This window comes from Rhinolophus hipposideros (genome assembly GCF_964194185.1).
Source record: "Rhinolophus hipposideros genome assembly, chromosome: 2".
Taxonomy (NCBI): Eukaryota; Metazoa; Chordata; class Mammalia; order Chiroptera; family Rhinolophidae; genus Rhinolophus; species Rhinolophus hipposideros.
This window is the reverse complement of record NC_138048.1, coordinates 47,522,825-47,541,943: the sequence shown is the minus strand read 5'-3', so window position 1 is coordinate 47,541,943 and position 19,119 is coordinate 47,522,825. Positions and strand designations below refer to the sequence as shown.

The 19,119-nt window shown below is 34.2% G+C and overlaps 1 protein-coding gene across 6 annotated transcripts in view; it reads right to left on the bottom strand.

The window, feature by feature from the left end:
• Positions 1 to 1,254: 1,254 nt before the first annotated feature.
• Positions 1,255 to 19,119, bottom strand: part of STXBP5L (syntaxin binding protein 5L) — a 252,481-nt gene continuing 234,616 nt past the window's right edge. For all 6 annotated transcript variants that reach the window (XM_081030031.1, XM_081030026.1, XM_081030027.1 and 3 more), the window contains 5 exons: positions 17,097 to 17,457; positions 15,114 to 15,279; positions 10,574 to 10,685; positions 3,924 to 4,144; positions 1,255 to 3,346 (listed from right to left, as the gene is read on the bottom strand). In XM_081030031.1, coding sequence (XP_080886157.1) covers positions 3,305 to 3,346; positions 3,924 to 4,144; positions 10,574 to 10,685; positions 15,114 to 15,279; positions 17,097 to 17,457 — 902 coding nt within the window. In that variant the 3' untranslated portion in view covers positions 1,255 to 3,304. The remainder of the gene's footprint in view (positions 3,347 to 3,923; positions 4,145 to 10,573; positions 10,686 to 15,113; positions 15,280 to 17,096; positions 17,458 to 19,119) is intronic.

The window sequence follows — 19,119 nt, the reverse complement described above, 5'->3', positions numbered from 1 at the left end:
ATTTCATGATAGGGATTATTGCTTATTACTAGAACCAGAAAAACAAACACTTCTAGCTTCTCATTGATGAACAGAATGCAAAGGCCCATTTTCTCCTGGGACATTAAGAAGGGGTTGGCTCTTGAGGGAGTCATAGAGAGATAAACTCAACTTGTAGAGACTGGTTTTCAAACCTTCTGATGCCACCTTATCAGGTATAATGTAATTTTAACGACAACTAAGGCTCAGTCATGTTCTCTATTATTGTCCAAGTGACTGGGAGTATTTTTCTTATGTTCTTAGAGGCAAGGTATTTAAATAGTATAGAGGAGAGATGAAAAGAATTACATGGACTAATAGTACTCGTTTGCCAAGGATGATGATAAGATGGTGGTTGTGGTGTGTGTGTGCGCGCATACGCACGCGCTAAGGTGAGTGCAACAGAACAAAACTGTTCAAAGAGAAAAGTCACATGCACATTACATTCTTGTTATTGCTATCTCTTCGGATTATAAAAATAATTTTGATACAGTAAAACCTCATTAATTTGTATTCCACTAGTCAGGAGTTTGTGGGATAAAGTTATCCTTACATTAAGAAAGGGTTTATAAAAACAATATTGAAAGACACATTTAAAAAGAACCTATTCTTTTCAAGCATTTCAGAAGCACCTGTTTACTTCCAATTGCTGTGCTAATTATAAACCTTTGATCTATTCATTAGAGTTTTAAGCACTTCTACTGTGAAATGCTATAGTGTCCTTTTTGGTATTTTCTCTGTATGCTTTAAAATATTCTGTGTTAATTTTTACTGATCCATATAAGCTTTCTCCAAAACAGTATTGTATTGCATATGAAGTGTAATTTTTGGAATAATAATTTATCTTGTTATGACACTGCAATTATTATGCTTAATTTCATATAAGACTTATATTACATATTCACACTCAATCTGTCCTTAAATGATGTAGAGCAGTAGCTCTCAATTGGGAGCAATTTTGGCAATGGCGGGAGGCAGTTTTGATGTCATTACTTGGGGGTTACTACTAGCCTCCGGTGGGCAGAGGCCAGGGATGTCGCTGAGCCTCCTGTGATCAAAGGACAGTCCCCATAACATAGAACGTTCTGTTAGTAGCGCCACTGTTGACAAACCCTGATGTAGCACAAATTAAATCAAATCTTATTAGGGACTTCAGAGATATTTCTTGAACTTAAAGCCACTTTGGACTGAATTTCATTGTTGCTAAAATAAACTAATATTTTGTGGGTTTTTTTTAAATATAGAAATGACAAAGTATCTGTTCAGAAAATCAGAAAACTGGGTCCTTGAAATTGATGGTACAAATAAATAGTGCACTGCAATTTGACCACCAAGGCTTTCCAAATCCTGGTCTCAAGTTTCTTTACTATATTTACTATACAATTTTATGTATTGTGTTTGTATTTCCAAGTCAGGTTCTGTTCTTTAAGGCTGTTCACAGGAGTCTGGAGAGATTTGTGGAGAGGCTTTTATGAGAAATAAGGAGAATTCAAGGACTCTGAGAAATGCTATCCTGGTTTACATTTACTGACTCTTTCAATCATCTTTGCTCTTCTCAAAATTACTAAAAACATTTAAAGAAAGTACCACTTCAATCAAATTCACTAAAAAAATCCTAAAAAATCCCAAGAAATACTATCTTTGGCTATTAAAATAACTTGAACTTCAGGAAAATGGTGATTTCTTAAAAAAAACACAAAAGTAGATCTAGTGAGATGTTGATTAATCAAAATTGAATATGCCAAATCCATTAATTTAAAAAAATATATTTTTTTGAAGGAAAAACATAGGATGGGTCCTAGAATCTGCATATATTCATTTGTATGACTTTTGACTTCTAGATTCATGTTAAATAATGATAGCAGGTGTCTTTGTTTTGCCTTTAGCAGTCCTCTGAGAGATACCTTTTTAGCATGATCATGTTAAGGATATTCTTTATTCCATTTTAAAAGAGTTTTTAATAAGGAATAGGTCTTTGGTACCTATTGACATAATCCTATGGTTTGTATTATTTAGCCTGAGTGACAAAATTATTGATTGTGTACCATTAAAATCTCTGTATTTCTATTGTCCATAATGGTGACTGAGGCCAAGACAGCAAAAACACCACTATATTTTATAAAGGTTTTCAAGAGTAAGTACAGAACCAAAAGTATTTCTAACGAAAGCCCTTGTTAATCAGAAATGTAATAAATCAGAATCCCTTTCTCAAAACATTTACTGAGGTTTTACTGAATCGTGGTTAAAGAGAATGACCAGTTTGGTCTGTGCGTGTCAGGCTGCAAGAGCACCTTTGGATTAAAGACCCCACTGGGTTTGAACAGTAATATACTGTGTAATTGGCAGACAAGGATACGAATGGAGCATTAAAAATATATCACTTCAGAAACTGAAACCAGTGTGTGTGAAATCAGTTCTCAAAGCTAACTGCATTGTTCTATAGTCTAGTTTCCCCAAACCTATCGTTAACTCCCCTGCAGAGAACAAACAAGGCTGAAAAAATGCTTTGAGGTGACCCACCCTGCAAGGTTTGTGACTAAAAATAGCAACTTGTTCTGACGGTGATAGAAATGGAAATAATTGTGTTAGGAATAATTTATTATACTGGCAATACTTGATTATGACTGAGAACTGTGAATGATCTAAAATATAATGGAGAGGAATATTAGTCAGACTCTTGCCATAAGAATTCAATAATGTTTTAGTATAATGAAAGTTAGAGATGAGCCAAAAACTTTGGTTTTGTTTTCTTTTCCTTTTCAGTTGGGTATGGAAATGTACTTGAAATGCACTGATAACTTCTAATGTAGATTTTTTGAATTGTCAGGTGTGGCCCAATTTATAAAAATAGTTTACCATTAATCTTTTTTTCTTCTGTCACAACATGCTTTTGTTTCTTTTCCTCTTAAGATGTTAATTTATCATGCAAAGATTGTTTTTTTCATTAAGTGCATTAATGCTTTTGTTTGTACAGGATTTTTTCACATCAGGAGGACTCCTCGTAGTTCCTAAATGTAAATTCCTTAGCAAATGACATGCCAAGATGGTAGCTCCATTCCACGTGGGAAAAGGCAAATTCAGCCATACCTTGGGATTTTAACCGGGGTTGCAGCCTTTCGGTTGAACAGTGTCTCTGACAAGTCTCTTATGATCACTTCAGATGGACTGTAATGGAACATTTTTTTGTAGAAGAAACTGGCTTCTAGCAGTTGAATAGTGATGCTGGGAATAAATTTGGTTTCCCTGAATAATGGTTTCTCAAAGCAGTCACAGCTTCTTTAGAGGTTTAGAATTGGTACCATTTCTTATCCTTATATTTCAGCATTAACTGCAAAGAAAAAAGTCACCATACGATGTTAAAAAAATATTTAAAAGTGCTAATCAAAGCAAGCTCATATGAGTGAATCATGAACAGCTAAGTAAATCTCAAACCTTATAAAATTTCCTTTATTTTATAAAAAAGTGCATATGAAAAAGATTTAAAAAATACACAAATCAAGCTATAAGGACTCAGCTGACAGGAAAGATTTTTAATGATTGAGAGAAAAAGGACTGTGGATTCCAGCCTCTACTGCCCCTCAGACCTTCTTGGGAGATCATGCAATGTAATGGTACTTAAGCACCATTTCAGCAGATGATGCCCAATATACACCCAATGTATCAGAATGAATGGGCAATTTTATTTTAAGTTATCCCCTAAGATAAAGAAGTATCAATATATTGTGTTTTTTCCAAAATGTTTTTATCCCAAATGCTGGGGTAATATAATACTTATACCATAATGAGATCCAGGGTAAACTCAGGATGAGTGACAGTGGCATCTGTGTTTAAGCTTTCTTGTGCAGGACCTAAATGTTTAAGGTTATTACTGGATGATGGCACCTATAGTTACTTGGGCAGCTTACCTCATGTGCATGTTTGGAAAACGCCTCTGCACTGGTCATCATGCCTGCAGTTTTGTCTTCCAGCTCTCCTAACCTCTGTCCTCTCTCGTCAAGTGCGATCCGTGCCCGAGTCAGCTCTCCCATCACCCCTCCTGCAGCGCCCTTCATCCCTTCTATACCACCTGGCCCAGGGATGTGTTGTGCAAGACTGCGGGATGCTTTTCCTGCAGAAGCTTCCCCAACTGTAAATTCAAGCCATAGCAATTTAAAACATTTGTCAGGAATTCAAATAATTACAGTTAAATTTATCACCAAATTACTCATGTTAAATTTTACTGTCATCATTCTCTAGTAGGAGACAGACATATTTGATCCTATCATACATATGTATTTGGACAAGTTAACAAGTACCCAAGAAAAATGCCTACAAAAGAAACTGTGAAAGATATTGTTACCATAGGCCTTTTCGTGTGTGTGTAGATTCCATATAATATGGACTAATTACATTTTTAGTTATTTTTTTAATTACAGTTGACATACAATATTATATTAGTTTCATGTGTACAATATAGTGATTAGACATTTATATATCTTATCAGGGAGTAATCACCCTGATAAGTCTAATGCCCATCTGACACCATACATAGTTATTATAATGCTATTGAATATATTCCCTATGCTATACTTTACATCCCTGTGACTATTTTGATAATTGGTAATTTGTATTTAAGCCCTTTCACCTTTTTTACCCATCCTCTCAACCCCCTCCCATCTGGGAACCATCAGTTTGTTCGTTGTATCTATAAGTTTCTGTTTTGTCTGTTCACTTATTTTGTTCTTTAGACTCCACATATAAGTGAGATCATACAGTATTTGTTTTTCTCTGTGTGAATTATTTCATTAAGCATAATATTCTCTAGGTCCATCCATGTTGTCACAAATGGTAAGATTTTCATTTTTTTTTTACAGCCATGTAATATTCCATTGTATATATGTACCACATCTTCTTTAACCAATCTTCTATCAATGGACACTTAGGTGGCTTCCATATTTTGGTTATTGCAAACAATGCTGCAATGAACATAAGAGCACATATGTCTTTTCAAATTAGTGTTTTGGATTTCTTCAAAGTGGAATTGCTGGATCATAAGGTAGTTTTATTTTTAATTTTTAAAAGAATCTCCGTACTGTTTTCCACAGTGACTGCACCAATTTGCAGTCCCACCAATAGTGTCCAAGGGTTCCCTTTTCTCCACATCTTCGTCAACACTTATTCTTTGATGATTCATTGATGATTTATTTATTGATGATAACCATTCTGACAGGTGTGAGTTGCTATCTCATTGTGGTTTTAATTTGCATTTCCTTGATGATTAGAGACGTTGAGCATCTTTTCATATGTCTATTGGCCATCTGTATGTCCTCTTTGGAGAACTGTCTATTCAGATCCTCTGCCCATTTTTTAATCAGATAGTTTGGGGTTTTTTTGGTGTTAAGTTGTATGAGTTAATTTATATATTTTGGATATTAACCTCTTATTAGATGTGTCATTGGCAAATATCTTCTCCCATGCAGTAGCCTGTCTTTTCATTTTATTGATGGTTTCCTTTGCTGTGCAAAACTTTTTAATTTGATGTAGTCCCATTTGTTTATTTTGTCTTTTGTTTCCCTTGTTTGGGGAGACATCCAAAAAAATACTGCTAAGAGCAATATCAAAGAGTTTACTGCCTATGTTTTCTTCAGGTGTTTTGTGATTTGGGGTCTTACATTTCATCTTTAACCCATTTTGAGTTTATTTTTGTATATTGTTTAAGAAAATGGTTGAGTTTCATTTTATTTGCATGTATCTGTCTAGTTTTTACAGCACTATTTATTGCAGAGACTGCCATTTAATCCCATTGTATATTCTTGCCTTCTTTATCATAGATTATTTGACCATATAGGAATGGGTTTATTTCTAGGCTCTCTATTTTGCTCCATTGATCATGTCTGTTTTTATGCCAGTACTATGCCATTTTGATTACTATAGCCTTGTAGTATAGTTTGATATCTAACTTTGTTCTTCATTCTCAAGATTGCTTTGGTTATTTGGGGTCTTTTGTTGTTCCATCTAAATTTTAGGATTATTTATTCTGGTTCTGTGAAAAATGCCTTTGGTATTTTGATTGAGATTGCATTGAATCTGTAGATTGCTTTGTGTAGTATGGGCATTTTAACAGAGTTAATTCTATCCATGAGCACGGAATATACTTCCATTTATTTGTATGTTCAATTTCTTCCTTCAATGTCTATAGTTTTCTGAGTACAGGTCTTTTAACTCCTTGGTTAAATTTATTCCAAGGTATTTTATTTTTTCTTGATGCAGTTGTAAATGGGATTGTTTTCTTAATTTCTCTGATAGTTCATTAGTGCTGTATAAAAATGCAACCTATTTCTGAACATAAATTTTGTATCCTGATACTGTACGGAATTCATTTATTTGAATTGTTTTTGGTGGAACTTTAGAGTTCTCCCTATATAGTATCAAGTAATCTGCAAATAGTGACAGTTGTACTTCTTCCTTTTCAACTTGGATGCCTTTTCTTTTCCTTGTCTGATTGCTGTGGTTAGGACTTCCAAAACTATGTTGAATGTAAGCGGTGAAAGTGGGCATCCCCGTCTTATTTCTTATCTGAGAGGAATAACTTTCTGCTTTTCACCATTAAGTATGATGTCAGCTGTGGGTTTGTCATATATAACCTTGATTATGTTGAGATATGTTACCTCTAGCCCCTTTGCTGAGAATTTTATCACAAATGGATGTTGGATTTTGTCAAATGCTTTTTCTGTGTTAATCAATGTGATCATACGGTTTTTTATCTTCATTTTGTTTCTGTAGTGTATACTGTTAATTGATTTGTGGATATTGAACCAACTTTGGGTAAAATATCCAAATTTGGGAATAAATCTCACTTGATCATAATGTATGATCTTTTTAATGTATTGCTGAATTTGGCTTGCTAATACTGTGTTGAGGATTTTTGCATCTATGTTCATCAGGGATACTGGCCCCCAGTTTTTTTTGTAATGTCTTTGTCTAATTTTGGTTTTAGGGCAATGCTGGCCTCATAAAATGAGATTGGGAGCCTTCCCTCTTCAATTTTTGGGAATAGTTTGAGAAGCATAGGTATTAATTTTTCTTTGAAAACATGATAAAATTTGCCTTTGAAGCCATCTGTTTCAGGACTTTTTTGTTGCTGTTGGAAGTTTTTTGATTATTGGTTCAATTTTGTTAGTAGTTATTGGTCTGTTTAGATTTTCTGTTTCTTCTTGATTCAGTCTTGGAAGATAGTACGTTTCTAGGAATTTGTCCATTTCTTTCAGGTTGTTCAATTTGTTGGCATATAGTTGTTTGTAAAATTATAATAATCCTTTGTATTTCTGTAGCGCTGGTTGTCACTTCTCTTTCATTTCTGATTTTATTTATTTGTGCCCTCTGTGTTTTCTTCTTGATTAGTCTTGCTAAAGGTCTGTCAATTTTGTTTATCTCTTCAAAGAAGCAATTCTTGGTTTTGTTGGTATTTTGTTTTCTAGACTCTACTTCATTTATTTCTGCTCTGCTCTTATTATTTCCTTCCTTATACTCACTTTGGGCTTTGTTTGTTCTTCTAGTTACTTTAGGTGTAAGGTTCAGTTGTTTATTTGATATTTTGTTTTTGTTTCTTAAGGTAGGCCTGTATTGCATGAATTTCCCCCTTAGAACTGCTTTGGCTGTGTCCCATAGGTTTGGGGTCTGTGATCAGAGAAGATGCTTGATATGATTTCAGTCTTCTTAAATTGTATTTCAACTTGTTTTGTGCTCTGTATGTGACTTGTCCTGGAAATATTTCTATATGCACTTGAAAAGAATGTACATTCTGCTGCCTTTGGGTGAAATGCTTCAATATATCAATTAAATCCATCTGGTCTAACATGTCATTTAAGACCACTGTTTCCTTGTTGATTTTATGTCTGGATGATCTATTCATTGATATCAATGGGGTGTTAAAGCCTCCTACTATTATTGTCTTACTTTTGATCTCTCCCTTTATGCTGTCAATATTGGCTTTATATATTTAAGTGTTCCTATATTGAGTGTTTAGATGTTTACAAGAGTTATATCCTGTTGTTGAATTGATCCCTTTATCATTATGAAATGCCTTCTTTGTCTTTTGTTACAGGCTTGTAACAAAAGGCTTTAAATATACTTGATTTAAAGTCTATTTTGTCTGATATAAGTATTACTACCCCATCTTTTTTTAAATTTCTATTTGCATGAAATATCTTTTTTTCCATCCCTTTACTTTCAGTCTGTGTGTGTCTTTCAATCTGAAATGGGTCTCTTGTAGGCAGCATATGTACAGATCTTTTTGTTTTTATCCTTCAACTACCCGTTGTGTTTTGATTAGAGTGTTAAGACCATTCACATTTAAAGTATTTATTGATAGGTATATAGTTATTATCATTTTATTAATTGTTTTCTGGTTGTTCTTGTAGTTCTTCTTAGTTCCTTTCTTCTTTTCTTGCTTTCTTGTATATTATGACTTTCTATAGTGTTTTGTTTGGATTCCTTTCTCTTTATTTCTTGCATGTCTCATAGATTTTTGGCTTTTGGTTACCATGTGCTTCATATATAGCAATGCTATGTTTATAGCAGTGTATTTAGAGTTAATGGTCACTTAAGTTCAAACACGTTTTAAAATCGCTAGAATTTTTACTCATTCTCTGTACGTTTACATTTTTGTAATCTTTTACGTGTGTGTGTGTGTGTGTGTGTGTAAATATCAGAGAATGAGGTATATGCATGATGGTCATTAACATACATATGTTAAAATTTGGTGACTTTATAACAGACTAAAAATTTCCCCAAATCTTTCAAATCTGTTTCATTTAATTTTAATGAAGTACTTTTTTTTAAATTGAAAAACAGCTGTCTTGGTAAAAATATAGTGAGCATTCCCAAAGATGTTTTATTAGGAATGGAATCTAGATTTATTTTTTTTTAAAGAGCCTTATTAGGATATAATTCACATACCATAAAATTCACCATTTTAAAGTGTTCAAGTCAGTGATTTTTTTTAGTGTGTTCACAGAGTTGTGCAACTATCATCACTATCTAATTTTAGAACATTTTCATTATCCCATAAAGAAACTCTGTACCCATTAGTAGTCACTCCCAAATCCCTTATTGCCCCAGTTCCTGGCAACTACTACTCTACTTTCTGTCTCTATGGATTTGCCAATTCTGGATATTTTATATAAATGGAATTATACAATATGTGGCCTTTTTAAATCTTCCTTCTTTAACTTAGCATGATATTTCAAGGTTCATCTGTGTTGTACCATGTATCAAATTCATTCCTTTTAATGGCAGATTAATGTTGTATTGTATGGAATTGCCTAGATGTTTTGCATAGTTAAAAGTTCAAGAGAAAAGAACTTTGATCTGCAAGACCAAATGATGATGAAGTATTCTGGAAAACGTTTCTTTTTTCTTTTCTTTTCTTTTTTTTTTTTTACCCAACCCCTCCTCTTTGGCAACCATTAGCTTGCTGTCTGTATCTATGGGTCTGTTTTTGTTTGTTCATTTGTTCTTTTTTTTTTAAGATTCCACATAATAAGTGAGATTATATAGTATTTGTCTTTCTCTGTCTGACTTATTTCACTTCACATAACACCCTCTAGTTCCAACCATGTAGTTGCAAATGGCAAGATTTCATTCTTTTTTATTGTTGAGCAATATTCCAATATATATGTAAAATAGTAAATTTTATTCCTGTTTAATAAACAGAAATGATATATATATAATATATTAGATATATATTATATAATATATAATTATATATAATATACATATTATATAATATATATCTATATCTATATATCTATATATCACATCTTCTTTACCCATTTATTTATCAATTAACATTAAGGATGATTCCATATCTTGGCTACTGTAAATAAAGCTGCAATGAACATAGGGGTGCATATATGTTTTTGAAATAATGTTTTTCTTTTCTTTGGATAAATACTCCAAAGTGGAATTGCTGGATCATATGGAAGCTCTGTTTTTAATTTTTAAAGGAATCTCCATACTGTTTTGCATAGTGGGTGCACCAATTTACAATCCCACTAATAGTGTACAAGGAAAATATATTCTTAACTTCTTTTTGAAAATGTTCCCTAGTATATTCCTACTGATTTTTGACTATTGTTAGAGTATCACTGGTAGATTTTAAAAATAATTTATTCTGTAGCATTAATAAACCTGGTGTTCTGAATAAAGAATCTGTTTCCCAGCAGTGGTTAAAGGTAGGCAGATTTAAAAACATTTTTTTCCAGACTTTAGTAATCAAATATATTCACCCTGTCTTGCAGGTATGATCTATTTGTAAATGACACATTTATTAGCTTACTAATTATTTGTATTAATTTCATGTACTGTTTTTGTTGAATTATTTCTTAATATGAGATGATCTTTTTTTTCATATTTAATAAACAGAAATAATTTTCATGGTATCGAAGCAAAATAATCTACTCCAGAATTTGAAATCACATATTACACTAAGTACACACACACACACACACACACACACACACACACACGCGTCTTCTATTTGGTAATACAGTTTTATAACCAGAAGTTTACTTACAGAGTTCTTCTCTGTCAAATGTTTGTCCACTTCCACCAAACAGTCCCTTTAGAAACCCTCTGTTTTGAGCTTCTGGAGTCTCTATGGGAGTAAACAAATCTCCCAACATGTCCTGTATCAAATTCAAAGAAAAAAGCATTAGAGTAACTGAAAACAAATTAATAGATAAAATGATAACATGGTTTGTGAGAGTACATTATGAAAAAACAGTCTGTTTTCCATATTTTCCTGGTGATTTTTGCTTTGATCCCAGTTCTATCTCTGGCATTTCATTCTCCACCTGCTTTACCTTTCCTTTTCCAGTAACCGACACTCTAAAATTTTCATTTTTATACCCTCTTCTCCCCTTCACAATTAGAGAGCATGGCAAGATGACATCATAAAAATGGCGACATGAGGTGAGCCTCTTGAAATCTCCCCTGGAATTTACAACAAATTGAACAACTATAACTTCACAAAGGACTCCCTGAGCAGTGGACAGGCAAGACTAAGAGGCACACTACTGAAATCAACTAAAAGTGGGCAGATTGCGTGTACAAAAGTCCATTGCATTCCTATATATTAACAATGAAATCTCAGAAAAAGAAATAAAAAAAACAATTCCTTTTGCAATTGCAACAAAAGAGTAAAATACCTAGGAATAAACTTACCCAAGGATGTGAAAGACCTATATGCTTAAAACTCTAAGACATTTTTAAAAGAAATTGATGAAGACACAAAGAAATGGAAAGACATTCCATACTCATGGATTGGAAGAATCAACATAGTCAAAATAGCCTTATTATCCAAAGCAATACACAGATTTAATGCAATCCCCATCAAAATCCCAATGGCATTTTAAAAGAAATAGAACAAAAAAATCATCAGATTTGTATGGAACCACAATAGCCAAAATAGCCGAATAGCCAAAGCAATCCTAAGAAAATAGAACAATGCTGGAGGTATCACATTCCCTGATTTTAGCTTGTACTACAGGGTTATAATAATCAAAACAGCATGGTATTGCCAGAAAAACAGACACACAGACCAATGGAATAGAACTGAGAACCCAGAAATAAACCCACATAAATATGGACAGACAATTTTTGACAAAGGAGCAAAAGAGATATAATGGAGAAAAGATAGCCTTTTCAATAAATGGTGCTGGGAGAATTGGAAAGCCACGTGCAAAAGAATGAAACTGGACTGCTATCTGTCACCATGCACCAAAATTAATTCAAAATGGATCAAAGACCTAAGCATAAGACCTGAAACAATAAACTGAATAGAAGAAAACACAGGTACTAAACTTATAGACCTTGAGTTCAAAGAGCATTTTATGAATTTGACTCCAAAGGCAAGGGAAGTAAAAACTAAAATAAATGAATGGGACTATATCAAACGTAAAAGCTTCTGCACAGCAAAAGAAACCATCGACAAAATAAAGAGGCAACCAACTGAATGGGAGAAGATTTTTGCAAACAGCACCTCCGATAAGGGGCTAATATCCAAAATATACAAGGAACTCATCCAACTCAACAACAAAAAGCAAACAACCCAATTGAAAAATGGGTAGAGGACCTGAAGAGACATTTCTCCAAAGAGGACATACAAATGGCAAATAGACATATGAAAACATGCTCAACATCACTAATCATCAGAGAAATGCAAATAAAAACCACAATGAGATCTCACCTCACCCCAGTCAGAATGGCTATCAGCAACAAGACAAATAGTAACAAGTGTTGGTGAGGCTGGGGAGAAAAAGGAGCCCTCATACACTGTTGGTGGGAATGCAGACTGGTGCAGCCGTTATGGAAGGCAGTGTGGAGGTTCCTCAAGAAATTACGAATAGAATTACCATATGACCCAGCAATCCCTCTCCTGGGTATCTACCCCCAAAATCTGAAATCATTTATCCATAAAGACATGTGTGCTCCAATGTTCACTGCAGCTTTATTTACGGTGGCCAAGACATGGAAACAACCAAAATGTCCTTCAATAGATGAATGGATAGAGACATTGTGGTATATATACACAATGGAATACTAATTGGCAGTAGTAAAAGATGAAATAGTACCATTTGTGAAAACATGGATGGATCTTGAGATTATAATGCTAAACAAAATAAGTCAGAAAAAGTAGAAAACCATATGATTTCACTGATACGTGGTATATAAAACTGAAAACAACAAAAGAAGAAGACAAACAAATGGAGGAACAAAAACTCATAGACAATAGTTTAGGGGTTACCAGAGGGTACGGGAGGACTAGAAGAGGACAAACAGGTTCTAATAGATGGTGATGGAAAAAGAACTGTGTCCACTGGGTGGGGAACACACAATGTGATATATAGATGATGTAATACAGAATTGTGCACCTGAAATCGATGTAACTTTACTAACAATTGTCACCCCAATAAACTTTAAAAAAAAAGAAGAAGAAGAAAAAAGAAAGCATGGGAAAATAATAGATTCACCCTAGGATTAATTTTTACCTGATCAATGACTATAAATCTAGACTTCTGATCTCCTGAACTGAGCATGGAGTGCTTTATAAAATAGGAAGCCTTTTGCGGTATGTGGAGAAAGGTTAGATTTATTTTTATGTCAAATACAAAATTATAAAATGGCTCATGAAAATTTAAATGACTCAATATAGGCAGCTACTGAATGGTGAGGTATAATTGTTCTCAATATTTGTGTGCTTTAAAATGACTGGAGAAAAATCCTGTTAGAAATACAGATGCTCAAGCTTTACTCCACACACACTAAATCAGAATCTACAGAGATGTGCTCTGATTATCTATATTTTTAACTTGCTCTCCAGGTCTTTCTAAAGCAGATCAAAATTTCCTATCAGTATGGAGAAAGGAACTTCAACAAAAATTCAGGAGATCTGTGACCTAATATCAGTTTGTCTGTGAACCTGCAGCATGACTTTATCTTCACTTCCTCTCACCTCTGCTCATCAGACCTGTGCTCTTCCTCCTTAATCCCTCCTCTTTGGAAATGGCAGCACCATTCTACTTAGTTCCCCAAGCCAGAAACCCAGGAATAGTTATTAATGTCCTCCTTTCCCCGATTACACTTCATAACTATTGAATCTGCTAACTTTTCTCCATTTCTCACTGCTGGCTGCCATATTTCAAGTCACTGTTACTTTGGCCTTAATTATTTTTAAAAAGCCTCCTAATTGTTCTCCCTACTTTCAGATTCTTGAAAACCAATTGCCATACTGCCACCAGAATATTAATTTTAATAAATAAATTTACTCAATCTTTTCAATGACTTTTTGTTGTTCTTGGGATAAATACCAATTCCCTTAAGGAGCTTACAAAGTGCTCCAAGATCTATTCTTGACTAATTCTCCAGCATCATCCCTCCACTCTTTCCAATTCCAAATTCTGAACTTTGTTGGCAATTTCCTGAACCCCTGGGCTTTCACATGCCATGACTCTGTCAAGAATATCATTACCTTTTCCATTCCCAGCCATCCATTCCGGTGGATAACTTCTACTCACTTTTCATAGTCCTTTTCTAACTAGCCCCTCCTTCTGTTCCATCAACCCAACTACCCTTCTTATATGTCTCCCCAGTATGGGCACAGCCATATATAGATAGCATTTCCACAGAGTATTGTGGTTGTCTGTTTACTCTCCCTCCACACTAGCAGGTAGGAACTTGTTTTATTGTATTCCTAGAGCCTAGGAAAGTCCAGACATAGTAAAAACTCAATTAAGTATGTTGTTGAAGAACAACATTTATTATTATTTATTATAAAAACTTACTATATTGCAGGCACTGTGCTCAGTGCTTTATATGAATTCTTTCTTAATTCTCACAACAATGCTCCAAGACAGAGCACACAGGTGGTTAAGTAAATGCCCAAAGTTATACAAGTGGGCAAAATACAATTTAAATAGTTCTGAGCTTGTACTCAACCGCTATATTATAATGAATGGGTTTCAGTTTTTTTTATTTGTAAAATGAGGGGGTTGAACCATTTAAATTTCTAAGATATTTTTTAAAATTTTGCGACCTCTTTTACTTACTCAAGGGTTAGATAGGCTTTTATATTTATTCTGTTTCTAGGCCCTGCTTATTGCTATGATCAAAGACAAAAGCCCAATTCTAACCCACAGAATAAATGTGTATTTATTGTGTATGGCTTAGTCAAAAATTGAGTTTTCTTTAAAAAATGTCCATGAACTCTCTGAATTGTACACATTTTTTTGTGTGCACATACATATTCCCCACCCTGGAGGGAGAGTTTATAATCTTTCAGAGGATTCTCCACAGGCAAAAAATAAATAAAACAACAAAAATCATTAATATGTATAATCTTCATATTGCCCCCTTTCTTATTTTTTCCATGTGTACCTAGAACTACACTAGAACGTGGTAGAATCAATGATGAGAGTAATATTCAAAATATATTCTAGGGAAGACATTTTTATTTTCTGGCCCAATAATATGTCAGCTTTTAGACATCTCTTTCATTCTCTGTCTGTACAACCATGTCCAATGTTTTGTTTTTTCCATAAATATGCCTGACCTACCTGTAGGTTATCACACATCTCTTGGCTGTATGTTAACCGCTGGATTTCAGTAGGAGAGACGAGGTATAATGCCTGTCCTTCATTGGTGAAACAAAATGTCCGTGCTATCCTCATGTCTGTCAGTGGCAAATAATTAACATCCAACATTGGGCGAAGACTAGGTAGGCTGAGGGGAAAAAAAGTAAATCCACATTTCATATTTGAATTGTTGCAAGCTTTTAATTTCTCGGTATAAAATTTGCAGATCCTTATAGAAAAACAGTAATTTTTATACCACTATTTTATTTTTTTTTATCCTCTTGAAGACTCAGTTCTAGTAAACTAACACTTTGATATAAAACTGTATACACAAAAATTCATGGGCAGAGTTCTTCTATTTTAATCCATATAGATAATAAGCAAATGTCCTTGAAGGATGGATTGAATGCAGAGATCAGCAATTTCAGGATACTTTTTGCAGCATTTCGCAGGTTCCTACAATATGGTTATAGTCTTTGGTTATGGCAGAAACACTACAGCTAGAAAGTGCCTAACTACATACCTGGTCTGTTGTCTCTTTTTAAGGAAAAGCTCCTGAGTCTAAGGAGGTTATGCACTCATGGAAATGTGCAGAGGGTCCAGTTCACTGTGCCTGGGAATGGAGTGGCTTTGCTCCCCACTCCCTTACTTCCTCTAAATACAGGAAATGAAAATTACCTAGGACTCAGGGCACCTGCGCTGAAGGCATGATTAATAGATAAACACAGCTAGAGCTATAAGGAAATGAGAATAAATTATAAATAATAGATGAGAATTTTCATATCCAAATGAATACTACTCATCTCAATTGTCTTACCAAATGGATATATGCTTATCCTAATGTTTTAGCCAATGATTTTTCTTAAATTCATCAGCATGTCCCTTTGGATACTGTCATTAGAGCTAGTTTTACAAACTATGGAAGAAAACCAGTCTCACTGCTTTTAAATCACACTCTAATGCCAAAAGGAGAAAAACAAGCTTGTAATTAGATCTGAGGCTGTGAAATCATTCTATTAATTCCAGTATGTACAATGATTTTAAATGATCCCAGATTATAAAACCAGCACCTTGAAAAAAAAGTACTATTTCTCATATCAAAGTAGTTTGTAATTACAATTTAAACCCTAGAACCTTACCATGTGAAATGGGGCCTGAAACCTGTGCATTGTAATAGGCTTTTCATGAGGTTCTTTCTAGCACTGTGCTGTCCAATATGGTAGCACTAGCCACCTGAGCCTACTGAGCAGTTGGTATGTGGCTCATCTGAATTGAGATGTTCTGTAAGTGTAAATTATATAATAGATTTCAAAGGCGTAGTATGAAAAAATATCTAAAAGTATATGTTAAGGCATTTTAAGTAACTAAGCTTTTTAGGATATGAATCCAAAACAAACTTAGGGAAACAGACATTCATGATAGATTAAATCAAATTAATGGGTGGTGGTAGGAAAGAGGTTAATCTACTATTAATACCATATGTAAAATGGAGGATGAAAATAATACTTTATTTTCCTAGAGAAAGCTATAAGAATCAAATTAAATTTTGTATGCAAAATTCTTATTTGTACTATGAAACGTAGTAAAAGTAACAGTTCTTTTCTTTTCCTTGTAGTTTATTCATCCTTGTATTTCTAGTGCCTAGCATGACTTCTGGGAGATAATATGCTCAATAAATGTTTGCTGAATGAATGTGTGAATGACTGGGAAATCACTCTTTCCTTAGATTCCTTAGTGTCAATTATTCTGTTCACAATGCAAAGAATTTTTAGCAAAAACAAAAATAAAAAAACTAAACTCTTCTCAAATTGTTGAACAATAAAACATTCACAAACATAATGAAACAACGATCTCAGGTTGCTTCTTGATAACATGTTGCACGTTATACATCCTCGTATACTGTGCGGAATTGTACCTTGTTGGCACTGCTGTGATTACCAGATAATTTATAAAGAAGGCAAGTACCTCATTATCATGATATGCCCATTGGCACAAAAGCACGCCAAGCAGGCACTGTTACACATGACCACCACATCTGCTCGCAGTATAAAAGATGTCTCGGTGATGTTATGAACATAAAGGCAAGTCTGAGAAGGCAGTGAGAAGACTTTGGCTTGTTTTTCTGAGCAGATTATTGTATATTGATGATCTCCTATTTCTTGGGATGGAGAGGGGAAGTTCATGACCAGTTTCCTTCTCCAAGATTTTTCATTTTCATCTATGTTGTTTGGATCCTTCCACACTTCATATGGCGGTTGCACTAATCCACCAGTTCGATCCATGCAGGAGAATGTTAGCACAGCTCCTTTCAATGAGAGGAATGTACCTATAAAAACAATTTCATATCACTGGCATGTGAAATTCTTTCTAAAACAGCTGTTATTCATCTATGGGCAATAAATGTTTATATTATGATAATTTATATCTTTAGTATCATAATATTGTGGTAATATACATAAATCAGATTTGTGAGTTCATCAGTTGCAATACCTTGGAATCATAGAATGTTAGTTCTAAAAGGAGCCTAAGACATTAACTTGTCAAATCCTCTCCATTATATTAATAAGAAAATGGAGACCCAGAAAGATTAGGGGACTTGGGCCAGGTCACATAGCAAGGTAGTGCCTGAGCCTGGACTAGAACTCAGGTTTACTGATTTGTCATTCCTTTATGCTACATAGTCCCCCTTAAAATTCTTTTTGAAAAGCATATATTAGAAAATGTATACTTTTTATTTATTGAAATAACTTGAACTGAGAAAATAATCATGCCATCTTATTTCATTTCCTTATTTCATAGGCTCATTTGCTAGAAAATGCTTTTTCTTCCCCTGAAATTGAACACTCAGAATAAATTTCTTGAAATTTTAACATCTAGAGTTCATGCTAATAATTTGGATTATATGGGGAAAAAAACAAACAAACAAACCAGAGCACCTTTGGCTCTTAGGCAGACTAATGAATCTTTATACAGAAAAGAAGTTTACTCACCTGGATTCTTCAAGGTTGAATATCCATGCTAGATTACTGCCTATCAGTGATTTTTACCAGTCCTGCAGGACCGGATACTATAAAGCTTAGGAGGGTAACTTGGAATAGATTGACCTTTGGACATTTCTAGACTCTCCCTTAAGCTGTGCCCCTAGCAGCCTTTTCTTTCCTTTGTCCTTAGACACCATGTCAAGAGAGTAAGGATTAATCAGGCTGATATGCCTCAAGAGTATACATGTGACAGAGACATGAAAAGGGAAGGGTGATATATAAAAATGCATTCCATTTAGATAGTGCTTTATAACTTAAAGTACTTACAATTTATCAAATTCAAAATAACATCTTTAGATGATTTAACATCTCAATTGTGTTTTTAAACTCATTTTCAAGCCAGAATTAGTGGCCTGTGAATGTCTTACTGTTATCAAGAATAAGGATTCTCGGTAAATGTCACAGGGAGGAATTCCAGGACCTACTGGAATGATCAACACAAACAAAGCCAAGCACGCAGTGGGTTTACTAAAAGAAAGGAAGTAGTATACCGTGTTTCCCCAAAAATAAGACCTAGCCGGACAATGCGTCTTTTGGAGCAAAAATTAATATAAGACCTGGTATTATATTAATTATATTACATTACATTACATGATATTGTATATGTTATGTTATGTTATATTATAAACCCAGTCTTATATTATAGTAAAATAAGACTGAGTCTTATATTAGTTTTTGCTCCAAAAGATGCATTAGAGCTGATTGTCTGGCTAGGTCAATCACGGTAGTACACTCTCAAGATGGCGAGAGAGGGGGCAGACACAGAAGAAGAGCAATTGCCCTGAAGAACAAAGAAATTTAGGATTATATTTGAATGAGGGCACAAAATATTCAGGGGTGGTGTTACAGGTGTTTCCAGGGCGGGTCTTTGCTGACCACTCCTTCCTTTCGGGAGGAAAAATTTTTGTTCATATTTGGCCCTTGTCAAACTGTCAGGGCAACACGTA